This window comes from Camelina sativa, chromosome 20 (assembly GCF_030686135.1).
Source record: "Camelina sativa cultivar CO46 ecotype springtype chromosome 20, ASM3068613v1".
In the NCBI taxonomy this organism is placed as follows: domain Eukaryota; kingdom Viridiplantae; phylum Streptophyta; class Magnoliopsida; order Brassicales; family Brassicaceae; genus Camelina; species Camelina sativa.
This window is the reverse complement of record NC_141899.1, coordinates 5,955,176-5,980,188: the sequence shown is the minus strand read 5'-3', so window position 1 is coordinate 5,980,188 and position 25,013 is coordinate 5,955,176. Positions and strand designations below refer to the sequence as shown.

At 39.4% G+C, this 25,013-nt stretch overlaps 7 protein-coding genes and 2 pseudogenes across 12 annotated transcripts; 2 read left to right on the top strand and 7 right to left on the bottom strand.

Moving 5' to 3' along the window:
- Positions 1-512: 512 nt before the first annotated feature.
- Positions 513-1,382, bottom strand: LOC104769665 (prohibitin-5, mitochondrial-like). Its single transcript, XM_010493931.2, has 2 exons — positions 1,030-1,382; positions 513-925 (listed from the first exon to the last, which is right to left on the bottom strand). Exons 1-2 carry the CDS (start codon positions 1,342-1,344, stop codon positions 665-667), a joined length of 576 nt encoding a protein of 191 aa, XP_010492233.1. The 5' UTR covers positions 1,345-1,382; the 3' UTR covers positions 513-664.
- Positions 1,383-3,256: 1,874 nt separating this feature from the next.
- On the bottom strand, positions 3,257-4,303 carry LOC109131415 (TLC domain-containing protein At5g14285 pseudogene; annotated as a pseudogene). The gene has a single exon (XR_015593042.1). The product of XR_015593042.1 is annotated as a TLC domain-containing protein At5g14285 pseudogene (transcript).
- LOC104769663 (GLABROUS1 enhancer-binding protein-like 2) lies at positions 4,303-5,964 on the bottom strand. Its single transcript, XM_019242399.2, has 3 exons — positions 5,457-5,964; positions 5,054-5,356; positions 4,303-4,938 (listed from the first exon to the last, which is right to left on the bottom strand). Exons 1-3 carry the CDS (start codon positions 5,742-5,744, stop codon positions 4,585-4,587), a joined length of 945 nt encoding a protein of 314 aa, XP_019097944.1. The 5' UTR covers positions 5,745-5,964; the 3' UTR covers positions 4,303-4,584.
- LOC104769664 (transcription factor GTE9) lies at positions 5,917-10,419 on the bottom strand. Of its 2 annotated transcripts, none has more exons than XM_010493930.3 (10): positions 8,613-10,419; positions 8,490-8,538; positions 8,290-8,397; positions 7,824-7,885; positions 7,473-7,539; positions 7,308-7,391; positions 7,110-7,225; positions 6,956-7,022; positions 6,704-6,846; positions 5,917-6,544 (listed from the first exon to the last, which is right to left on the bottom strand). In XM_010493930.3, exons 1-10 carry the CDS (start codon positions 9,744-9,746, stop codon positions 6,281-6,283), a joined length of 2,094 nt encoding a protein of 697 aa, XP_010492232.1. In that variant the 5' UTR covers positions 9,747-10,419; the 3' UTR covers positions 5,917-6,280. The 2 variants fall into 2 exon arrangements, with proteins under 2 accessions (XP_010492232.1, XP_010492231.1); XM_010493929.3 differs by having other exon boundaries at positions 7,308-7,394; positions 8,613-10,328.
- Positions 10,420-10,598: 179 nt separating this feature from the next.
- On the bottom strand, positions 10,599-14,083 carry LOC104705699 (uncharacterized). 3 transcript variants are annotated; one of them, XR_015593041.1, is made up of 13 exons: positions 13,481-14,083; positions 13,309-13,384; positions 12,953-13,158; positions 12,786-12,872; positions 12,580-12,672; positions 12,213-12,367; positions 12,041-12,125; positions 11,857-11,943; positions 11,661-11,780; positions 11,394-11,495; positions 11,134-11,305; positions 10,879-11,061; positions 10,599-10,766 (listed from the first exon to the last, which is right to left on the bottom strand). XR_015593041.1 is itself a non-coding variant. In XM_010493925.3 (12 exons), the coding sequence occupies exons 1-11, from the start codon at positions 13,853-13,855 to the stop codon at positions 11,138-11,140; spliced, it is 1,554 nt and encodes a 517-aa protein (XP_010492227.1). In that variant the 5' UTR covers positions 13,856-14,083; the 3' UTR covers positions 10,779-11,061; positions 11,134-11,137. The 3 variants fall into 3 exon arrangements, 1 of the variants encoding a protein (XP_010492227.1); XR_015593040.1 differs by having other exon boundaries at positions 10,970-11,061; XM_010493925.3 differs by lacking the exon at positions 10,599-10,766 and having other exon boundaries at positions 10,779-11,061.
- Positions 14,084-14,288: 205 nt separating this feature from the next.
- On the bottom strand, positions 14,289-17,206 carry LOC104769660 (COP9 signalosome complex subunit 3). Its single transcript, XM_010493924.2, has 11 exons — positions 16,864-17,206; positions 16,543-16,658; positions 16,194-16,440; positions 16,053-16,110; positions 15,877-15,966; positions 15,627-15,692; positions 15,384-15,473; positions 15,133-15,291; positions 14,919-15,040; positions 14,609-14,681; positions 14,289-14,525 (listed from the first exon to the last, which is right to left on the bottom strand). The coding sequence occupies exons 1-11, from the start codon at positions 17,058-17,060 to the stop codon at positions 14,454-14,456; spliced, it is 1,290 nt and encodes a 429-aa protein (XP_010492226.1). The 5' UTR covers positions 17,061-17,206; the 3' UTR covers positions 14,289-14,453.
- A 67-nt stretch (positions 17,207-17,273) lies between these two features.
- Positions 17,274-19,160, top strand: LOC104769659 (uncharacterized). Its single transcript, XM_010493923.2, has 4 exons — positions 17,274-17,726; positions 18,007-18,150; positions 18,266-18,471; positions 18,654-19,160. The coding sequence occupies exons 1-4, from the start codon at positions 17,479-17,481 to the stop codon at positions 18,824-18,826; spliced, it is 771 nt and encodes a 256-aa protein (XP_010492225.1). The 5' UTR covers positions 17,274-17,478; the 3' UTR covers positions 18,827-19,160.
- Positions 19,161-20,911: 1,751 nt separating this feature from the next.
- On the top strand, positions 20,912-21,483 carry LOC147918500 (uncharacterized protein At4g04775-like). The gene is made up of 2 exons (XM_087506576.1): positions 20,912-21,084; positions 21,157-21,483. Exons 1-2 carry the CDS (start codon positions 20,959-20,961, stop codon positions 21,430-21,432), a joined length of 402 nt encoding a protein of 133 aa, XP_087362702.1. The 5' UTR covers positions 20,912-20,958; the 3' UTR covers positions 21,433-21,483.
- Positions 21,484-21,781: 298 nt separating this feature from the next.
- Positions 21,782-24,195, bottom strand: LOC147918499 (uncharacterized; annotated as a pseudogene). The gene is made up of 3 exons (XR_015594001.1): positions 23,414-24,195; positions 22,987-23,326; positions 21,782-22,901 (listed from the first exon to the last, which is right to left on the bottom strand). The product of XR_015594001.1 is annotated as an uncharacterized LOC147918499 (transcript).
- Between the last annotated feature and the right edge of the window lie 818 nt (positions 24,196-25,013).

The following is a 25,013-nucleotide window of genomic DNA, read 5'->3' as shown; positions in this document are numbered from 1 at the left end:
GCTATTAATTAAAGTAGTTACGGGCTCGGATCAAACCGTTCATTGCAAACAACATATCCTTGATTAAACACCCTGATATTGCGGTAACTCGGACCGTTCATTGCAAACAACATATCTCCCCCCCACACTTGGCAAATAGACAACATTGGGGGACGTAGAGAGCGTTACCGCAATCTCTCTAGCCGCCTGGATCCTTCTACGCTCGATCAACCCCATTCCAGCATCTGCGGCAACTTTCGATATGAGCCCCCGAGCCGACTCGCTCTCTCCCTCGGCTCTAATCACAGCCACTCGTCTCTCCTGATCGGTCTTTGGCCCTTCGCCACTAGGAACTTGGACCTCTCAGCTTCTTGCTGCGCCACCAGCTTTCCAATATCGGCTTAAACATATTACGTGCCTTTGGGCAAACTAAAAAGAATGCCCTTTTAACCTATAGTCATTTTTTGTTTAGATTTTTTTTTGTTCATATAATTTTTTTCTCCTTTCTAGCTTATAAATTTTCTTTTGTGCCCTTTTAAACTTAAAAAAAAAAAATTTTGTGTCTTTTTAACTTACAATTTTTTTTTTGTGTCTTTTTAGCTTACAAATTTTTTTTTTGCCCCTTTTCTTATATGTATATGCTCCTGTAACCTGTGTATCCAGGGTGGTCGCACTGCCCGCCAACCTACTTAACCCGGCACTGCTGCTTCCGCTCCACCGCACTCAAGAACTCTTTACTGTACGAGAGATCCGTGATCGACACGTAATCGATAATAATGTTGAATTCCCTAGCTTGTTTGATTAGCGTTTGGCGTATAAGAGCCGAGACTTGTGAACGTCTTGTTACGAGCTCTTCTGCTTTCAACACCTCGGGCCCGATCGATGGTAGGACCCTGTCGCCGTAGTTGCGGCCTAAGTTTTGATATATGTACGGGAGGCGCGAAACCTAACACGAATCCACAGAAAAAAAAAAAATATATATAAATTGACTTATGTATTTGTATGTTATTTTGTATATATCCCAAAATAGTATTCACGTATTCTACTTACGACAGGGCGATACATAACACGAAGTGTGAAGTTGACCATCTGAAGATCCTTAGTTGCAGAGTTGGACTTGATTTTATAGGGTGTGGACCGAATGTCGAAGATATAGGGCTTTTGCACCCACGGAATCTTACGATGTGTCCCTTCTCCGATAGGTTCTTCGAGAACCCCGTTAAATCTGTCGAAAAGAACAGCTCTCTGGCCACCTTCAACTGTGAACATAGACGATCTCACCGTCACCCCCATAAAGGCAGCTCCTACTGCTCCTAGTCCTAGACCCAGAGCCACCTTTCTGTTTCTAATATTGTTCCACGGCATGATTGGCTTTAAGTTTCTGCTCCTGTATGGATTTTAGGTTTTGTATGTGTTTTTATAGGAGTTCTGTTTTCTCAGGTAGGTGACAAGTAGTTAGAGAACACAGGAGATGAGCTTTTTTAAGGGGTGTTTTTTTTTGCGTGAGGCAGAAGTTAAGGAGAAAGCTTATTCCGGTTCTCAATCACCGGGTCGGCGGTTATGTTGTGGGTACCAGCATTAATATTACTGGGTTATTTTTAATTTTGAGGCCCGTTTAGAGCCCAAACATGATTTGCTAAGAGTGTTTCAGTTCCCGCGATGAACTCGCCATCCCGATCCAGGATCGGCGATCCTGCGCGATAAACCTTCACCCAAAATTTTTTAGCGGGGAAGAAAGAAGAAGTAACGCTACGAAAAATATCGAATCTATCTTTCTCCTTTGATATATCTTTGGGAATATTTAGTCTTAATAGAGTTTATGCTCCTTTTAAGTTATAGGATGTCAGCTCATTGCTTACTTTTATGATTAATCTCAGTAAATTGGTTCAATTTGTGTACTTTCTACTATTCAGTAAATTGCCTTGCACGATGTCTCAGCTTGGATGGTATGTTTAGTCCTCAAATCTGTTCCTATCCTCTCCAATACATGAAAAGTTCACAATCCAATGACCATAGCAGGCGAAGATATGGACATCTAGGTTTTGTGCTCTCTTACACTTTCCCTAACTAACTTTTGATGCTGCCAAGTTCATGAACATATGATTTACCAGTTACTGGTTTCAGGGGATTTAGTGTTGGTCCTGTCATGGGTTAGAACATATATAAACGTTATGAAAAGTTGGCAACTAAGTCGGAAGGACAAATGTTTGTAGGGTGGTGGTTCGACCGGTTCCATGAGCTGGTTCAAATTACATAATTGCGTTGCAGCAACTTCTTGTTGAAATCCGTGTGTGCATGGTCACACACTCGCAGGAGGACAATACCTGAAGAAGATCGGTGAGACTGTGACCTTGCTTCTCATAAAGGCCACATGAGATTTCATTTTCATCTTTGCCTCCTCCCACTTTGGTTTTCCCAGCTCAACAACTTGAATTCCATCACAGGTGTCTCTTCAGTCCGCTTCTGTCATGTCTGTAATGTAATCCAACCTTCTCTGCCTTGTTTGTGCGTCATATCTTCTGCAAACGTAAAGATAGATGCTAAGAGAGTCACTTTTTATATTACAAACAGGGTTACTCCATGATTGCTTGGGTAGCTTCAGCAATGGATAAGTATGATACAAAGAAAGCTGCGAGCGAGAAGCAAACCTGTGAAGGAAGTTTTTAAGCTATTTCAGTGAGTTGCGCGAGACGGCTTTTGCTTACGCAAAGCTATGACATGGTGTTGGAAAGTAGTACTTGCTGCTTATGATGGTTGTAGCTTTCTTCTACTTCCCCTTTCCGCTCGTAGGGTTACACAAGACATCCTCATAGCACACAACAAAACCTCAGAGTGACTTATTTATTGTGGCTAACAATAACATGCTATGCAGCTCTTGGGAAGCTACCAGATATATCATAACCTTTAACCCCCGGAGTCATTCTGAAAATGATCAATTGAATGAAACACAAATCCGCATATACTCCTAATGTCGCCTATGAGCATATCTGAATTGATGCGACGCAATGCAAGTGTTTGACATGACTAAAACTGTAATAATAAGGAAATGTCACTTCAATCCACCACGAATTTTAAGATCTGTTGTAGTAGCAAGTCTAAGGCAATCAGTGTCGTTTACAAGGTGTTATGATTATGAACAATATTACACTAGTCTGTAAACACAAAGAGTCAATAGGTAGCAACTCTTAGATAAACAAGTGAACAATACAGAGATGAATTAAACAGTGCATTTTGCACACCAAAAGCAAAACATACATAATGTAAAGAGAATTCTAAAAGGTGAAAACAATAATGATATATATATTATATAGTACATATGAGAAAGGAAGCTCAAACAATGATGTAGAGAGAAGAAAGAAAGCTATCTAATTTTCTTGTCATGTCCTAGTTGGTTAGCTTTCCTTTCTCTAAACAAATCAATCCAGAGGTTCCAAATCCAAAGTATACTAACAGTAATAGCAGTTCCAACAACAATAGCCCAAGAAACCCACAACCAATTAGGTATCACACCATGAGCACCACCTCTAGCGTAAAACGACACCATTTTCACGAAAAACAAAGGTCCCAACACACCCCTAACGATACTGTAGAAGGCGTAAAACGGAGGTGACAAGAGATGGTACACTTTTACGGCTAACCGTGAATCCGGATCGCTCTTTCTAGCTCCGGCGAGCGTCCACGCGTTCTGACAGGCGCTCGTGACTTCCGCTAGGATCAATAGGCCTAAGATTGCGCAAGCCCCGTGGAAGACGAGGAACCGGCACGTGAGGAAGACGAAGAGAGTGGCTAAGTGGTGGCCGATGAAGAGCACGTCGCTTGGGTTGAATACGATGTAGTGGAGGAGATCGGTGAGAAAGTAAGCGACGCTGAAATCGAGGACGGTGTTTTGGGAGGCGGTGTTGGCGGAGGCGAAGGTGCGTGAGGAGGAGGAGAAGACGGCGCGTGTGGCGAGGAAAACGGCTGGTGTTCCGTGGAAGATTGAGATCAGGCAGCTAGAAGCTTCGGGACGGATTTGTGGTTTCCAATTGCGGAAGGCGATGAAGTAAGCGATTAGGTAAATGGTTAAGAACATGGAGAAGAAGACTGGGAGGTCTGGAACCGAGATTTCTCCGATATTGATCGACATTGAGATTCGGAATCTCAACCCTAATCCACAACAATGGATGAAGAAGAAGACGAAGAAACTTAATCCCTTTTTATGTCGTCTCTCGTTTTTGAGTTATAGCTAAAGCAATAGACTGATTGACACATGTATATGATGACAATATTTAATCATGTTAACCATAAATTGACCAAAAATACTTTATAGTATATAACTATATATATATCAACCCTTTTTCATTTTTTTATGAATCCTCTCACAAAGTCACACATAGACTTATATTATTCTAATTTTCTTACCACTAATGACATACCACAAAGAAACAACTTCCCAAGTAGTATCACCAAAAGTTGTAGAAAGCTGAAGACAAAAAACCACATCCATAGGTAATGACTGAACTAGAGAAGTAAGAACTACTAAACTATATATCCAATCCAAAGCCAATTTTGGAATGAGCAACACCAAATGCAGTAATGGCTTTCTTGATTTTTCATCTTTCTTCATTAATTTGCTGCCTCTGCAAGCTTTGCTGTAAATCTAAGCTTCTTGATACTCAATTTACTTTCCTCATCACATAAAGCTTTCCATTCATTGCTCAACTCTCTTCTTTTCTCAGTTTCAAGGCTCATCAGCTTCTTAACACGCAGCTTCTTCTGATAATCACTTAAACCTTGCGCCATCATGGTCTCAAATGCATCCTGCACTGCGCACAACTCATCATCATCATCATTCTCTTTTCCAGCAGTTCCGTTCTCAGTAGTTATTTTGTCAACAGCAATAGCTTCATGATGTGATTTGCCATCAAAGTCACTTTTGGCTGCCCCATTGTCAATTAAGGCCACTTCCTCGACCTCCTCCTGATTCAACAATATCCAAATTAATCATTCTTTCTATAACCATTAGAGGCAAACAAAGGAAACTCATAACTTCAATTCATCAAAGCAAATCATTTATCACAGATGTTTCACTTACTTCATTCTCGCTCTGGTGTGGTTTATCCACACCAGCACCATTAGTAAGTTGAGCATTATTTTCACCCCAAATCATCATGGAAAACCCAAAAGCTTCAGAGTCACTAGACCTAGTAAAATGCGGATCAATCCCTTCATTGATGTCTAGCATGTGATCGAGAAACTTCTTTTTCAACTTCCTGATCTTACTCGAGAGCTGATCCTTAGTGACTTTGACATGAATTGAACCTCCGATGTAACGATAAAAAGCATCCCAATCGATTTTGGTATGATACCCTGTCTTAGCTCGGTAATCAACTAGTCCCTAAGAATAATTTAGTAGAATGTGTTGGCTTAAGGTAAAGGAATCACAAAATTACACAACGCAATCGAGTATAGGAGATGAAACAAAGTAGGAAACAGACCTTTAAGATAGCGAGCTCATCTTCTTCGTTCCAGATCCGGTTGCTGTTCATCGGAGAAATCACTTTGTCGTTGTTGTTGTTGCTATTCTTAACCTTCTTCCTTTTCTTCTTCTTCGTCTCTTCTTCTACTGTTACTGTTTCGGAAGCAGCAGCAGCACGTTTCGAGGAACGCTTCCGTTGAGATTTTCGTCGGGAGAGGGATGCTGATAGCGGAGAGGTATCGTCGTCGTCTTCGTAACCACCATCAACACCAGGGGAAGAGAAATCGAGCTGCGTCGGAGTCGCCATTCGTAAATTGCTTACTAATTTACCTCACACACAATTTAGCATGCAGAGAAAACCTAATCAGGAAGTTGTAGTAGAGTCGACTCGAGTGAGTGAAAGAGAGATTTCGAGTTTATTTATTTATTTTCAACACTCTCTTTTGCTGCTTTAGTCAAATAAAAGGAACACAAGGCTCTTCTTGGGATCCAAATATCGAGGGATCAAAATGCTAAATGAAGTCTTTATTTTACTGTTACAGACGGATCATAAGACCCTTTTATGCACGAAGAGAACACACAAAATCACACAGCAACAACGCAAAGAAAAAGAAAAAGAAAAAAAAAAACAATTTTTAGACTAGACTATAGAATACATTTCTCAGGAACATTCCAAGCAAAACTCAACTCATGCATGAATGACCATGTTTCCACGCTTACTACCACAATCCAATCCTTTCCTCATTCATATTTTCATTGGACGCCTCTCTCTCTGCTTGAGTCTACTGTATCAGTCACAGTAGTATATATTTTCATCAATCCAGATACTTCTATTTGTTTGGCTCAATCAATCTCTCCCTCTTCTATATCAATTCCAGGAGCTGGTGAAGTAAGCGGATCAGCTTCCTCCTCATCTTCATCCTGTTTCATAAACAGTCCAAGCTGCTCCAGAGGATTACTACCCCCAAAACTGAAACTACGCAGCAATCCATCGTGAGACACATCAGGCCCATCCTCCTCTATTTCATTTGTCAGTTGGTCTGTTTTCAGCAGCTCCAGATCCTTGAGAAACTTTGCGTTTTCATTGAGTTCAACCGACTGCTCCATCTGCATCATTTACCATACCAAAAACTGATGTCTCAGCAATACAGTGAGACTACATATTCCATTTTTTTTCTTTAGTTAATGACTAGTCCATTCAGATACTATGAAATAAAATGAATCAAGAAATGTCTCTCGCATGCAACGCAGTAATCAACATCTTACCTCCATCAAAGCCTGGCGCGCTGCTTCTCTTTCAAGCTCCAGCTTTCTCTTAGCCTCAGCTGCCGCTTCTGCTGCAGCTTGTGCCTCAGCTTTCCTACGAGCTTCTTCAGCTGCCTTAGCTTCTGCTTGTAACCGCGCTTTCTCTGTTATTAAAGAACACACACAATCAATCCAGCTTGCAGTATGATTTTATCACTTAGAGGTGATAAATTTCACCCATTAAACATAAACTAGCACATCAAGGAAGCAAACCTTTCTTCTTTTGAAGCTCGAGTTCTTCTCTCTCACGCTGCAGCTTCTCTGGGTCTCTCGTGACATTCTGGTCTCAGGAAAACAAATAATTTTTAAAAAACTATTTCAAAGGTAATAAAGGACTTAGACTAGTGGGTCGGATCCCACAACAAACCTGGTTAAGAGGTTTCTCGCGGGATTTCAAAATTAAGTCTGCAAATCGATTCTTCAATAAAGCAGCCCTGTAGACCTTTTCAGGAGGTAGTTGCTTCTCATTCTGAGCACTATTTCCTAGTGTATTAAAGGATCAAGAGTGAGATGCCACCTCAGACACAAGAGCAGAAACATTTTTCTGCCAGACTTCTTTTCTTACCATCTTGCTGACAATCGACCTCTTCAATAGAACTTATTTTCTCCTGAGATGCACTTTCCAGCTGATCCAACCCACCAGCGGATGCTACTTGTAGAAAGGAAATAACAAATCATAAGTTTCACCAAGAAAAACCAAACTTTTAAGCACTAACAAAGAAATACTCACATTCTCTTGTTGGGGAAGCGCTTGTAGCTCCATCCAACGTAGGTTCAGGATCCATGTTTTCAATCCCCTGTATCAGCGCAGGAGTACGAAGAAACAATTAGATTACCCTGACAAATCTGGGAATCAACAAGCAAGTTTTTTTCTAGGTATATCAGAATTCAAACAGACTATCCATCCAATTCATATTATTAAGGTTCAACAGCAGCAACAATATTGTGGTCGAAGAGTAGATTCTCCATAGAAGTATACAATCCAATTCACATAAACAGACTATCCATCCAATTCACATAGACGTATACATTGTTTCCCACCAACGCTCAGTTATCCATGTTATTCCAGACCCTTATGTACCTTTGATGTCCTTGGTAAACTTGAGATTTTAGGATCACCGAAGACGTTTTCCAAGCTATTACCTAGATCAGTTATATGCATCAAAAGAGGAGCAATCAGAAGTTAGTACGATCCAGCAGACAATCTGAAATCATAACAAAACAAGAAAGGGAAAACAAAAAGTACTTCATATTTAGTTAGTAAAGAAGTGAACGTTAAAGGCCGCCTACTTTCAAACTACAACACGAATATCAGTTGCTTATCATTTCACAGCAAGAATCATAAATCTCCAGGTAAAAAACTACAGAAGATTAAAAAAAGTGTGCTAGCAATGGTCACAACAAGTCAACAACAATATGGCTCCATAGCCACTTCTGACATAATTTGAGGTCCCGGGGATTTGAAATGACAAAAGCAACAACCAAACCCCAACTAAATTTCCATAGTAAACAATAATGATAAAATAAACAAGTTAAAGGAAAGATACCATTAGAGTTTCCAAACACCAGATCCTTCTCTATCGTGACAGGAGAATTGCTTGATTTTGCGTGTTCATTTCCACCAATGTCAACAACCTCATCATCCATTTCACTCCCTACAATGAAGATATACAGTAAGAAAAATGTCAATCTGATCAAAGAGCCAAGCAGAAAATTTTATCAAACAACAAGTAGGCTGTAAACTAACCATCGCAATGTTGCATTGATGAAGTCCCTGGCAGTGATCCATGCAAAAGCTGCAGTATATATATCTTCCCTATCAGCATGGTGCTATTAAATGATTCAAACTAAGATATAGAAGGAGAAATACCTCTATCTCACAGGGTTCAGCAATTGATTTTTTGTTTCCGCTCTCTCGCAAAAGCTCATCTAAGAGATCTCGCAATTGAAACAAAGCATGGTCACTGAGACCATTAATGTCAATCTCAATCTCATCATCTCCAATCACCCCTTCATTTGAGTTGTGGTCTCTCAAGAAATTTATTAACTGTGGTGGGAACTCAGTCAAGGACTCCAAATCCCTGCCGAGCTTGAGTCTATCCTCACCATTCATAACCCGCTTAACAGGCTCTACAACGTTCTCACACTCCACTGCACTCGTCTTCCTCTTTTTAGACACAGGTACAGGTATCACAATCCCAGTTTCCTCGTGGGCATCTGAGTTACTCGGTTCAGTATGAGTTTTAGTAGCGGATAGTTTCTTCTCTAGAGTCTTCCACCTCACTTCGAAAAACTTTCGCAGCGTATCAGCCATGACGTAAACATCATTACCAGGTGGATTATAAGTCATCGCATTGCTAAACGTAAGCCGAACATCAGCAGCAAACTCAGACGGACAGGAATATGTCCCTGAAGTTAACTTATTCTTGACAGTTCCTAAATCCATCGGATGCTTAATAACATTAAAATAATCCATTATATTAAGCTTGACAACATCCACAGGAGTATTAAACACCCAACCATACTGATGTGACATCAACCGTTTTAGAAGCGCCTCACACTGCTTCATCAGAAGCATCACCGCGGTACTAACAGGAGTCGGTTTAGAAGCAGCACTTATAGGGTTCACTGTCTTTCCTGGCCCAGTAGAGCATCGAGACTTACCAAAACTCTTGGCTTGACTCAAACCACTTGAACTAGTCACAGCCACTGTTCTAGAAAGCTCGAAATTTTTCTGGAAATACCTTATCTGTTCTAGCTCTTGTCTAAATCTACGGATCAAGTCTTTCCTATCTGATGATGACATGCCAGACAAGGGTAATACCAATTTCGATACACCAAACGTTTCGTGGTTAGTATAGTTTAATCCGCCGAGCTTTCTTTTGGGAGTATTAGAACCCTCAGAGGCACTACTAGGGCTATCAGACCTTTCATCATAATCTCCACCGTGTCCGGGTGTCTCAAAACAATAATCTCCAGGGAAATCACCGTTTCTCACAGTCATATCGACGAAATTTTGATTTTAGATTCCCTTATTCTCGAGTCGATCCCCGGATTAGTCCTCCGAAGACTCTTACAGTTCTAATCCTCCTATTACCCGAAGACAATAAATAGACCAGAAATCTCGAATTCGATAGAAACAAAACCCTAGTTTGAGCAATTCATATACGAGCTCGTGCTGACATAATCACTTCGAATTGCCCGTGGGCAGTAAAACACCGAGTACGCAAAGAAGAAGGAACTCACCGACTGAACTTGAGAGTAATTGCGGAAATCGATGATCCAATCCAACTGAAGCGGAAGGCAGAGAAAGCTAAGAAGAAGTGAAACCTTAAGAGCGAAGGGAGCACGATTAGACAAAACCCTAAAGTTTGATAAATTAGGAAAAAAAGAAAGATGACGAAGACGACCGAGACAAGTAGAGAGAGAGAGAGAGAGAGGAAGAAATATCAAATATCTGATAAAAACTAGTATCTCTCTTCTTGTCTCACTGCTGTCTGATTCCCACCATAACGGTGCAAGCGGTTAACGAGATTCGGGTACGGGATTCATTCACAAAGAACGATCAATTTACACCGTCGGATTTGAATCGAACGGACTAGGGTACTTCAGCTTAAGCCATTGATCTAGCTTAGATATTTTCGATGCGGAGATTTTTTTATGAGTCAACGAAAATCAAAGAACCGCGTGCCGTTTTCATTAGTTTTATCTACTCGTCTTGACGTTTTTGTATTTCAATAGGCTATATTGAAGCTAAAACTGAACCTCTCAACAAAATAAAAGCTCAGTGCCATTCTCAATTTCTTAGTTGAAACTTAAAACACAGATAGAAGAACATTACAGAGGGAGATGGGAATAGCAAAATTAAGTTTTATAAGGTTCATCAATCATGTCTGTAATTACATTACGCAGGATTTTTACAATGCGAATTAAGCTTTCATTGTTGAAAGAAAAGGGACAATCATAGGCTGAAGAAACATTTGCGTGTCAAGCGATAGTTTAACGCTCCTAGTACCTTACTTACCTGCAATTGCAATTTGGAATGTATTAAAATTTTCAAATCAACTTCTGAATTCAGTAACAACAACCATCTACAAGAAGGTAGATTTAATCTTGCAGCTATCAACAAATCTTACAAAATCAAAATTAATTGGGAAACTTCCTAGTCATGTTTTTGGAGCCGCATACACTAGGATCAGATCTAGACTTGTACACACAAAAACTGACCATCGTTAAGCGACCTCAGATTGTAAATGATCAAAGACACGACCACGAATTACTCTTCTGCCATGTTCACAAATTGCAGCTACAGCACAGACCTGAACCAACATCGTTTTTAAAAGGTCAGAAGATATTAATTAGCAAGTGAGGGAGGGTGCGGAGATAAGTGCCTTATTATTTCAAGGATGGAGCATATGGTGCTGGGCATGGAGAGATGCTTGAATCAGGCAACTGATTTAACAAATCGACTGTTGTCGTAAGGCATGCAACTAGTATTTTCTTCTCCAACTGGACAAGCCGGGTTGCCACTCGTTTCCTAGGACTCAAACCAGGATCTGCCAACTATTGATTGAGAATTCTATTAAATATCATGCAGGAAAACCAAAAAAATGTATTTGATTTGTAGCAATCACAAAGTCTAACGGCATACCAATGCATCATCTTCTTTCGGAGTAGTAGGGTAGCCAGCTAACCGTCTCATGAAGTAATTAGCAAGCTGATCTAGTACTGCTCTTTCCATGCAAGGGCTCATCTACAAACGAGACTGAGTGTTAAACCTTTACAAGAGTGTAAGACAGCTTTTTATGAAGAAGTACATTGAGTCTTCACACGTAGGGACTGAGCATTTGATGCAATCAAGGAAATGTCAAAAGATTACTTAGAAAAAGGTTTGCGAGGTCACTCATCCTCTACTTACCGGACAAACTGGACCTTGGGACGAAATTACTGATTGCATTTCAGAAGGATCAGACATGTAACCCAAACGTAGGTAAGGAAGCATGTCTTGGACAGCTTCTCTTTCTTTTCCCACACGAACCTGAGGTGGATGCAAAATCCAAATCACAAAAATTGCAAAGTAGACTTGTCGACTCGGGAAAGTCACATGTTAATACCTGAAATATTTGTTGGGATAACTTTCCATTCCTTTGAGCAACCATTCTCTTGTCCTGATATTGAGGATCCTCGGTATTCAACGCTGCCTGGAATGCATATGACGCATAAAACATGCAAACAGTGAGAAAATCACATGAACACTACACTAGTGTTCACAGTAACGCAACAAAGCTTCATCACTACCTCAACTATTATTCTATCATAAGGGTTATCTTCATCAACGAATCCATAGTTCAGAAGCAATTTCGCATTAGGTTGTGGCCCACACCTTCAAATAAAGGAGAAAATACAAAAGTATGAAAGATATATCAGAATTAAAAGCAAGTGTCGGAAGCAATTTGGCTCACAGACGCACCAGACAACTATAGGATCCCCAGCCTTATATGGCCTATCTACCACGAGTTCAACAGCACCATCAACAGCAGTCAGCATTGCCTTGCAGTTGGAACAATAGGCCAACAAGGGAGGTCCAAGAGGAACCAAAGCAAACCGACGAGCCAAACCAACATTCTGAGTACAAAGAAGACAATCTCAATTAGAATACGCAGCAAGCAACGCCTGACTAGTTGCTTATATGATGAGCTGCAAGCTAAACTTTAGATTCAGTTATAGTGTAATAGAGGGAAAACCATATTATTATAATTAACTCTAGGTATCCTTTCAGACAGGGCAAGACATACAAGTTGTGAAGAGGGAATACAAAAAGAAGAATGAAAAATTACTTGTAAATGCACCACACAGGACTGAATGGCAACAAATGCCTGTTTGAAAATCTCAAATGAAAAAGCTTCAGTTGGTATGTCAAATGGGTATTGCTGCAAAACACAAATCACATAACGTAAGTCTTGCTGCCCCTGTTTAGCATTCCATATATCAAAATGAAAAATAGAAACCGAAGTCTTAAGTAGCAAATATAGTGATCAAACACCTGAAACAAAGATCCAGCCATAAACCAAACTGTGTCAAGCTCATTGTATTCTCTTTTGATCCCCTCAGCTCTCTCAAGAACTTCGGCCTGAACCATGTTAAAGAAAATCAACACTGAGAACCCACCAGACTAGCTCATCACATGTCATGTATACACTAACGCAATACCTTGGTCGGACTACCAGTTAGGTAATCTAACTCAGCCTCTGACCACAGCAAAGGAGATTCCGCATCTAACTGACCTCTTCCTCTTTGGCGATCAAGTTCCCTTATATAGGGATACCAAACTGATTTCTTCCCTTGCTTCTTTTCATACATCAAATACAAAGCTAGGCAAGCTAGTTCTGACAATTTGTTTGTCGTCAACAGTTCGGCTGCACAAAAAAAAAGGCCGGTTATGGCTTCAGATAAGCTTTAAAATTCAAGTATTCCTACCCTCAGTTTGCAACCAGGTAAGAGAAATCACAAAGTCTAATCTAAGAGAAACAGTGGTTTCTTGGAATGTGGAAAGCAACAGCTCATACCAATGGTCTCGTTTCCCAAAACTCTTTCGAGTGTGACCACCAAAGAATCGGGAACTGAAAACGCCACATCACCCTTCTGTAAAAGACAGGTATATTAGCACACATGTCCAATTAAATCCGATGGAACTGTATAAAAAAGCAAATAAAGCTGCTGAAAAGCTAAGTCAACCACCTGAAGATCTTCACTAGCAGCAACATAATGTATGGGTTTATGCTTCTGATCATGAGCTGGTCTCTCGTTGAGCACAACTTTGCAAGGTGGCAAACCGTTCTTACCCATCCAAACCTTCAAATCAGTGGTATCATCATCTCCTCCCTTCTTGCTCGATACTTTGCTCTGTCTCTCATCTTCCTTTGGTGAACCACCAGCGACTAAAGTATCTGAGCTCGAAGCCGAAACGCACAAGCTTTTCTGAAGAATCGATCGCGATGAAGAGACGAAATTACTGTTCCTCCACCGAGGAAGTGAAGAAACCCTAGAAAGTGGTAAAGAACGAATTGGAAGAGAGACGCATTTAGTATGGAAACATGTGATAACCCCTTCCATCGGAATTATCAATTCCAGAATTCCGATTATGTGGAGACGTAAAAGATTCTCCGGCGGCGATTCTGAGGATTTAGCTCCGTTCTTTTTTTTTTGCGTTTTCTCAGATTTTTTTTTCCATTGAGGATAAGAGAGGGAAATGAGAAATCAGGTTGAAAACGAAATGGAGAAGATGAAAATGAGTAAAAAAAACATACGTGGCACTTAGCGAGATCGAAATGGACCTGAAATAAGCCCAAACCATAACGAGACGGAGGTCTATCAGATTCACAAGAAACGACACACAGTTTGAAACCTTAAAACGACCGACACACAGTTTTAAACGTAAAAGCAAATTGGATACGATGGCGTTTTAGCTACTATTCTTATGAAAAGGTCGGTTAAATTTAGCACACGAGAGAAACGGCAAAGGGTAATTTTTCAAGTACGATAAAGATTTGCGGGTCCATAATGAGCTTCTCTACTTGTTGGCCAATGTGACAAAAATATGAAACTTTTTAAACCAACCAAAATGAACGAAGAAATAAAGAGTAACATTCTCAAGATTCACAACTACGGGTTGCCTTTAAGCCAGGTTCTGGTGCTTTTGGTCTTTTGCTGTTTACATGGAGAACCTCTGAGGGACAGTATCAAAATCGTCTCCAAAGTCATACCTTTGTCTTTCCCTTCCAACCTAACAAAAAGTAGTCGAACGGCTTAGTCTGAGAAACATAGGTTGAGGACAGAACATTCTTATGGAACATGGCATTAAGTTACCTTTTGCAGGTATAAAGGGTCACATGATAAGCTCTCATCCATGGCTAAGAGATTCTTCGACAGCTTAACAGTCCTGAAAGTCATATGAAAACACAAAACTTGTTTGGTGCTACTACTTTTACTCTGGAAAACCATTCATATCTATATCAACTTGATTCCAAGTGCTAATTTATGCATTTTTAAAGGATGACCGAAGTTTTTCTTTTTTCGTTTTTCCCCAGAGAAAGCATGGCGGTTTTATTAGGAGTTGCAACTTTTAGCCATTTTTCCCAAAAAAACAATATCAAACCACTTGGTTTCGTAAACATACCTTTGTATAACAGAATCCATGGTCTCAATCATCTCACTAGTTTTGTACTGCTCAGGGTCCTCCAAGAATCTGACCATTCCATCTTTCTGGTTGATAAGTGCATGTATCTGACCATCCTGAATCTGCATGTTTGGAAAGAAAACATGATATTCTCAAATCTAACAGTCAAAGTAATAAAGCAAAGCTTCTAAAAATCACGTGTTAGACACAATACCATCTGAAGCACATGCATTTCCGCCTCCTTAGCATTAGCAAGTTGGACCATGTTGGCTATATCTTGAAGCGACAGGGTCAAGTACTTCTGGGTCAACCTCAGAATGTTGCGCTTGTAAAGGGATGACACTGCTTGCTTAACCAATCCAAGATTCTTATCCTGAAAATTAACAATTCTTCCACATCATACAGGAGAATGACGACTATTAACATCGGTACAAAAACTATGGTGAGTGTTTAGAGAAAATTTACCTTCTCAAAATCAGCACTCTTGGCCACAACCAACGCCTCTAGTTGACCAATCTTCCCGTCGTTGTAACAACTAACCAGTTCAATGTAAGGCTGAGAAAGGGTGACCGATATAATTATAAGGCTGTAAATAAATCTTGCTCGTAGGGAGTACAAAATAAATGAAATATTTGGACTGAAGTAAAACGAAAGAGAAGCCTCCAATCAAAATGAAAATTACAACTCATGGATAGGGTTCAAACTTACTCCAGAATAGTTCTTGAATGTCCTCTGAGCTATAGTAGAAGCGCATTTGGGGAGACTGTTGGCACACTGCACATGTAAAAGATATACTAGATTATAAGAATAACATCAACATTAACCAATCCTCGAAGAGAAAATCAGACACAGAATGTAATTCTGAAACCAATATTACTCAAAACATCCAATGGATTCAGGCTATGAGCACAGAAAACTAGATCAACAAATAAAGTAAATATAAAGAACACATCCTTACATGCCCATTGTGAATGAGAGACACCAGTATGTACTTTTTGTATGCCTCAACGGCTATGGCACTCGCAGGATTCATAGGAGCAGTCACAACCTGATATAAGTATGTCGATTGAGTTAAACTAAAACGAAAGTCATTAATGAATAAAAGCATATAGAAAAGAAAATAGAATGGCTTACATTGTAAAGAAGCTCTATTGCTTTCTGAAATCTCTTCAGTCCGATACATATCATTCCCCTGTCAAAAGTGCAGGGATCAAGGATGAAAATTGAAAAAACTATAAAACAACTTGCTTACAGTAGTGAGGAAAACTTGCTTACCCATAGTAGCAATAGAGAAAAAAGTCTTTTGGCTGGTCAACCTCTAAGATATCATCACTAATAATAGAGAAACCAGTTTTGTACAACTTCGTCTGCAAACAGAGTTGAAGAACATCTGGATGCAACGCAGTCAAACGTTTGGGGGAGGCCTGAAGCTTCTGAACAGCGGTCAACAGTGGGGCTACACCTCGCAGGGGATCTTTAATCTTCACAACATGGTCTTTCAATCTCTTACAAAGGGATACAACTGCAAGATTAAGAAAAAAAAATAACAAATTAACCATCACCTTAAAGATAAACAAAAAAAACAGAAAGACGAGAGAAGATCCCATAAAGGGTCAGTGATTACATTTATCACTCGCCAAACGAATCTGCTCAGCATCGCAAGATTTGATGAATTGTGCAAGTATCGGAACCTCGGCAAAAGCTTTCTCGTCCGATACTGGACCAGCGGTAAGTATCTCACTGGAACAATCAAACAATACCCCAAGAAAATCAAAATCAGAATTCCAAATCCTCCTTGTAAACTGAAAACCCTAATTATATATCTCAAGCTCCATCAACCAAAATCATCCTCACAGTATTACATAAAACATCAACAAAAACCTAATCTAGTCAGAGATATGAGAAATCAAAACCATCACAAACAAAAAAAACAAAATCAACTCACAGGAAATATAGGTAACCGAGAGAATGCTTCGACGCGTCGAGCTGGGTAAGAGTAGAGAAATTAACATCGGGTATGGCTCGGAGCGAGTTCTCAGCTCCTCTCAAAAGATCGTGAAGTGCAGTTAAATCCCCAGCACTCCCTGATAAGCCTTGGATTGACGCTATCACAGCTTCCAACGAGTTCATCACTCCGTTCATATAGAATCTTCCGACGAAAAATTACAAAAACCCTAATCGATCGCCCTTTCTTCTCCCTCTCAAAATCTTTTTATGCTAAGTGTTTTTGTTTAATTATCTCTGGATCTTCTCTCCATAACCTCCCAATATATATACACGAACCCTCTGAGCGATTCAGAGGCTTTGTTCATTAACTCTAGACGAATAAACCGACTACTAACCGTCTTTTAAACCATATAATTTCGGTTCGGTATGAATTAATAGCCTCGGTTTTTTTCGGTTCCGTCTGACCAATTTCGCGATGACCTTTTTCAATCGTCTTCCAGAGAAGGAACGAGATTGAGATCACAGAGTGTCAAAGCATTCTCATCTCAGATTCAGAGGTTCTCTGTGTAATCTAAAGGAGGAGATTTGAAGAATTGTAAGTGGTTTGTAAGCTATGGCGGATTATCATTTCGTGTACAAGGACGTTGATGGAGCGTCGACTCAATGGGACGATATCCAGAGGAAATTGGGGAATCTACCGGAGAAAGCTCCGGCGTTCAAACCTCCGGCTTATACTCCGGAACAAGACGAGTCTTCAGCTCCTAAGGACCAGGCTTGGTTTGATAAGAAGACGGAGGATGAGCTTGAGGATCTTGAAGACGACAAAGATCTCGACGATGATCGCTTCCTCGAACAATACAGGTTCGTCGATCCAATCGAACATTCTGAATTTTTTTTTGTTATTTACCATCTTAGTTTACCATAGAAGATTCTGGATTGTAAATTCGATTTTGTTGGATCTATTGTCATGTAGCTAGCTAGATAGCTCTTGGTGTACTATATTATCAAGCTCTGATTTCTCTCGATTGGGTTGTGTTTTGGATATGAATGCAATTAAGAGTAGTGACTAATTTCAGATGTTGATGGATAGTCTAAACTTATTGTGCATCAGAGGGGCTAATGTATTTTGATGCTTTGATAGGAAGAAGAGGTTGTCTGAGCTAAGAGAAGCTGCTAAAGTTAGAAGATATGGGACTGTGACTCCCATCTCTGGATCTGATTTTGTACGGGAGGTTACACAAGCCTCTGCTGAAGATTGGGTTGTTGTATGTCTATACAAAGACAGGTATGCTTTTGATGTATTTGTGAATGCTGTTTACTTTTGACGAACCAGTCTAATGTATGTTTGAGACACAATTTAAGTCATGTTTGTGGAATTGTTGCTTGTTGTTCTTTGATAGTGTTGCGGAGTGTGGTTTGCTATTGGGTTGTCTAGACGAATTGGCTAGCAGATACCCAGCAACAAAGTTCGTCAAGATTATATCTACTGATTGTATTCCGAACTACCCTGATTGTAATCTTCCTACCTTGCTTGTGTACCACCATGGCGCTGTTAAAGGAACTCATGTAGGCTTGAAGAGCTTTGGCCGTAGGTGCACCCCAGAGAGTAAGTTTGAAGCCTTCTTTTTCTGATATAGTCTGCCCATTTGTGTTGATAATTATGTCATTTTTCATCTCTAGCCTCTGTCTGATCTGAGACCTGATGTAACCACATTTGCAATCATACTTTGAGCAGAATGGTTGTAGGCCTCATGTCTGAACATACTTGCAACTGATTTGGTTTTTCAGGTGTAGCTTTACTTCTGTGTCAATCAGAGCCGGTTCTTAATGATGGCAAAGGAGGAGACGATGACTCCTCGAGGGAAGCTGTGATGGCTGGAGTTCGAAAACAGTTCATAGAACGAGTGGTGAGAGACCATGAGAATAAGGATAACGATGATGGTGGTTACAGTAGCGATTAGAAGATCAAAGCTTCTCTATTTGTCTCTGTTGTTATTGCTTGTTGAGTTGGTGACTGATAAACAAAATGTGCTGCTGATTTCATGTGTGTTGTAATGATTTTTTAAAAACGTCTTGTTCTACTACATGTTTTTTAAAAAATATCCATGTCCTCGAATTCCAGGATCTAAGACTCTGAATCCATGTAAAAGTCAACATTTGAAACAGTCTATGATGCTATAGAAAAATTTCTGTTTTTTTTTTTTTTTGACAATCAGAAAAATTCTGTTTTATGCTTCATAAAATTTTCTTTAGAGCCTAACAACATCAAATTGGCAATTTCACCTGCAACCAAAAGACCTCAAAAATACAAAGAAAACTTCTTCAAGTTCACTCATTGGATAAGTATTCTCCAAAAACATATTCAAGTAACCTTTCTTTTTCAGAAAAATCTGATTTTCTAATCGACAAGAGTGAATCATTAGAGTTCAAGTTAATCAATAGAGTTCTCAAGTATTCATTCTTTAGTAGGACTTATTGGCGGTCTTTCATGCTTCGCTTATGTATTTCAAAGTTGTTACAGTAACAAAACTTTGGTTTGGTTATCAGATGGTCTCGAGTAAGACACCTGACAATAATAAAAGCTTGTTAATTTCGAGTTAAAAAAGAAAAGCCTGTTCTAGACAAAAACAAAGTTGTAGATATAAATTTGATAAAGGTTTTATAAGGTCACAAGGCCTATAAATTTAACCACACACTCTATAAAAACTAAAAGAATGAAACAATAATATCTTACTAAACACGAATTTGAAACAGTAAAATTAAGTTAAAAAAGAAAAAGAAAAAAGAATTTTTATAAGGGTGAATTAGGTGAGTAACCAAAAAAAAATAATAGAAGAATATAGCAGTATAATTTAAAAAATTATGAAAACATGATCAAGGTTAGGTAAAATTACCAAACTAGTATTTGTGGTAGTAGAGGACAGTGGAAGCTGCTGATCGGAGGTGGTGGCTGGTGGCTGGTGGCTGGTGGCCATAGGCCGACAGCCGGTGGCCGGAGGAGGTTTCTGGTGGCCAGAAGAAGTCGCCAGTGGCCGGATGAGGTTTCCGGTAGCCGGAAGAAGTCGCCGGAGGAGCTGGCCAGATTTCGCCGAATACGGTAACCGGAGGTGGCCAGAGATCGCTGGAAAAGGTGGCCAGAGGTCGCCGGAAAGGGTGGCCGGAGGTCGCCGGAAAGGGTGGCCAGAGGTCGCCGGAAAGGGTGGCTGGAGGTCGCCGGAAAGGGTGGCCAGATGTCACCGGAAAATGACCGGAGGTCGCTGGTGGTCGTAAGAGAAGGTAGCCGGAGGTAAGTTGCCGGTGGTGGTGTTAATGGTGGATGGAAGGGTAAAAAGTGTTATTAATACAGAAAATACAGCAAATATAACATTCTTATGGTTACCATGACTACCCAATTAATTATAGATTTTTGTGTGTTATTTCTGCCAATTCTCCTTTCTATAAATAAAGGAAAAAAACTCTAAAAAAAAAAAATTGGAATGATAATAAAAACCTTATCGTGAAATCTTTTTGGTGCAGTGGTCAATGATAAGTCTTTAATGCACAAAGCACATCACACCAGGATGGAGTCTCGCTCCCTACGAATGGAATGATTTGGTTAATGAACCGACCTTTTCTGGTTTAATGGTTGAAAAAAAAAACCCTCAGCTATCTCGAGATAGAATGTAGAGAATTTAGAGATTGTGGTATTTCTGGTTCGGGAAAAGGGTATATTTCTACCTGTACTATTTGGAAAGTGAATATTTCTACCTGGACAAAAGAGCAGTGTATTATCCAACCTAAACTCTAATACAAATCAAATTTACTACCTAGACTTTGCAGCGTTATCCATAATCCTACATTAACACAAACATTGTTAGTCAACTGTTAAATATGAGTGAGTCATATGACACGTAAGCAATGATGTGTCCAAATTTTTTGTCTTAAAAGCTCAAAACGACGTTGTTTACTACGAAAGCTCAAAACGATGTCGTTTTGATTTGGGGGAAAATCTTAAATTAGGGTTTTTTTTTTTTGATTTCACGATTCTTTTGTCTCTCTTTCTCTTTCTCTGCTTGGCGAAGGCATTTATGCTTCTCAATTTCGAAGAAATCAAATGGATAATCAAAGAAGAGGTTTCCCCAAGAGATGTCAATGTGGAGAACCTGTTGTATTGAAGACATCGACAACTGCTAAAAATCCCGGAAGATTGTTTCATGGGTGTCCGTTTGGAAGGGATGGGGTAAGTGTGATTCTCTCAATTTTGTTGTATACTTTGGCTGTTTCTGCAATTAAAAGTCTGTTAATGTCACAGAATTGGTATCATACATTTAAATGGACCAATACGTCTATGGTCGAAGAGATCGAGGACTTGATTGAGAAAGTGGAGAACATTGATGGAGCTGCAATGACATTGCAGAAGGGCGTCAATGCTTGTGAATCTCAGATTGATACTCTCACCATGGAGACACGTGTGCATTTGGATGTGGTTGAGAAGGAGGTCAGAGAGATGAAAATGCAACTAAGAAGCTTGAAGAACATTGTTGGCTTTGTTATGGTTATGTTTTTGTTTTTCATGTGTATGTATTGAATATGTGAGTTAAAATGTGGTTGTATGAGAGTAACTAGAAATGTTGCTTTGTATGAGAGTAACTAGTTTGGATAGACAAATCTAGCTTGTAAGACTGTTTGTTTGTATGAAAGGTAATAGAAAAAGAGACATATGGCATTGCTCAAACACAACCCAACTGTGATAGAATCCAAAATAGACCGAGACATTTGGTTGTGGTACATGTCACAAAACAGACCATGAAATCAAAAGACATTGTGTTGTTACATGTCCCCAAAAACAGACCATGACATCAAAAAGAGAAAAATAAATAGTCCTAGATGGCTTCATACTTCAAGCTTCCAAACCCACAAATGTCATGCTTGATCCTAAGTTCTCTAATGTTCCTGTCAGAAAAATAAAAAAAAATCTAACATTACAACATAACATAATTTGAATATTTAAAATGTGAATAAGAAGATTGAAACTTGATATTAGTCTTGTGTTGGTTGACTTGGTCCTCCTTCATCTGCCGATGGCTTAGTCTTCTTTTTTTTTTTAGGTGGCATATACTTCTCCACTCCCATATTTGGACATTTAGTTTTATTGTGTCCAGCAAAACTACAACGACGACAATGCATGATTCTCCTCTCTCTACTAGCCTTATTCTTTTTTGGAGACTCATTCTTCCCTTTCTTCCTTTTTGTCGTTGGCTTTCTCCTTTTATGTTTTCAAGTTCTTCAACCAGACTTGGAGGTGGCAATATCACAGACGCGGAGTTATCCCAGAAACACATACCATTTACTGGCCGAATTGAGTCACTATAAATTTGTTGTTGTCTTCCATTGAGGAGCCAGCTAGAGATGTAATCTTCATGATTAAGCTTCTTCTCTGCGATGATGCGTAATGCATGCCTACATGGAACTCCACTCATTTCCCATCTCCTGCAGGCACATGTCTTCATTCTAATGTTAACATAGTAAGATGTACCTGACTCACGGACTTCATTTCTACCATCTGATCCAGGGATAACCTTGCAGAATTTAAGCCTCTCATTCTCCAACACTATCATTTCTTTTATTCTAGGAGGTACTCTGCTTAGATCGTTGTCAGCTTTTGTCTTCCTCATATCAATACGCACCATGGCTCTTCTCCTTATCGTCTCCAACATTTCTACCATTGGCATATACCTTGCAGGGTCTATTGCATTGTTGAAAGATTCAGATGTTGTTATGAACATCTACACAGGAGGATGTTGGCGTGCAAAAAGCAAGGCTGCAATTCTTTGGGTTCTTCTCCATCATGGCTTCGTAAACACGCATATCATAGCTCTTTACCAATTCCAAATTTGCTTCATACTCTTTCGTCGTATAACTTTCAGCTACTTGCCAAAAGAGCTTCTTCATGTCACTTTGATTGGGAAATATCTTCTTTAGGTTACCATAGATGTGTCTAGCACACATTTTATGTTCAACATAAGGTAACTCTCTTTCCACTGCATTCAATAAACCCTGTAAAAGCAAAACAAAGATATATTAGTTAAACCATACATGTCATTTTACATGTTCTAAAGCCTAGTTCGGGTTGGAGATATACCTTTTGCCTATCAGATATGATAGTAAACCCTTGACCTTCCTGTAGATTGAAATCAACCTTCAACTTTTCTAGGAACCATACCCAATTGTCTTTATTTTCTACATCAACAACGGCCCAAGCGATGGGATACATTCCATTGTTAGCATCCCTCCCCACAGCAGCCAACAATTGTCCCTTAAGTGTGCATTTCATAAAACAACCATCCACTCCAAAGATAGGACGACACCACATAGACCACATCTTGCGAATGGCAACAAAACACACATAGAATCTATGGAAGATCTCTGACCCATCATCATCAAGCATTGTGTCTAGCACTACTGTTGATTGAGGTTTAGATCTAACAAAATATCAAAATGAAAACCTAGTTAACTGATTGGAAAACACTTGTTAAATTTAAAATTTCAGTAATAAAAGAAGAACTTACTGAAGAAGTGCTAAGCGGTAATCTTTCAGCCTAGAAAATTGCTCCTTGTGCTCACGGTCGATGATCTCTACAGCTTTTTTCTTAGCATATTTACACTTGTCTATGCTTACTATCAGATTGTAGTTCTTCTCAATCTCTTGTTGTATCCGTTTTGGTCCATAATCAGGATCAGTTCTGATATCATCCAAAAACATCTTGCAAATCACAGGTGCTTTCAATATCTTACAATAGTTATCATAAGAGCAGTTGTGCTGATCTTCAAAAGTTTTTACTTTCCACTTTCCAACGCACTCCTCATAAGAACAGTAGATATACCATGGACAAGGCTCTTTAGTCCCACACACAGCCGCTGACTTTTCTTTCCCCCATCTACTTATCTTTATGTTACAACCCTCTTTTAATAAGCTACTAAAGCTTCTTTGAACTCCTCTAGACTATCAAATACTTGATTTATCTCCAGCTGACCACTACCTCGTTTGTATCTAACCAAATGCTCCTCTTCTTCTTCACCATCAGAGTTAGGAGGTGTGTTATGATAATCAAAATCCTCATCCTCATCAACAAAAGAAGCCACATTTCTTTCAACTCGGATCTCTTCTTCACATGGCTCAGATGACTCGATATCATTAGGATGCTCTGTTGAGTTCACCAAAAAAACATTCATCACTCCAGTCCATCTGCCCGCATCACACATCCTCTTAAAACTAAAATCTGCTACCTCAATCTCTTCCTTTCCTTATGCTCTTCAAAAGGGTACTTATACCACATGTTTTGGCCATATAATCCCTCCCCCAACTCCGCCGACAACTTGGTGAAAAACTCTTATGGTTTACATTCTATAGTTATGTCTTTACCATTGAGATAACCAACATCTCCTACATGATTCTTCACCCAATACCCTCCAAAATTCACAACGAATGTTACATGATCCGGATTGCTGTCAACAAAAAAAATTATACAAAGTTTCAAACACTCAAGCATTTAATCAAACACTTAGTGTGCAGTAAACAAATACGACTCTTTAAACATAAAACTTCAAATTATTGTCTCCAAATATCTACAGTATGCAACTATTAAACAAAAAGAAGACAAAATACAAGATTCAATACCAACAATCGAAGCAATGTTTGTGATTTACGAACTAAAAATACCTCATTTTCGTTTCTGTAGAAATGATTGTGGGTAATGCTAACAACTCCTTCGATTCACGCCTTGTTTCCTCTACACTTATCCCTCGCAATTAACTTCAGTCCTCGTTCTCCATTTTCGCCAAGCAGAGAAAGAGAAAGAGAGACAAAAGAATCGTGAAATCAAAAAAAAAAACACTAATTTAAGATTTTTCCCCCAAATCAAAACGACGTCGTTTTGAGCTTTCGTAGTAAACAACGTCGTTTTGAGCTTTTTGGGACAAAAAAAATTTGGACACATCATTGCTTACGTGTCATATGACTCACTCATATTTAACAGTTGACTAACAATGTTTGTGTCAATGTAGGATTATAGATAACCCTGCAAAGTCTGGATAGTAAATTTGATTTTTATTAGAGTTTAGGTTAGATAATACACTGCTCTTTTGTTCAGGTAGAAATATATACTTTCC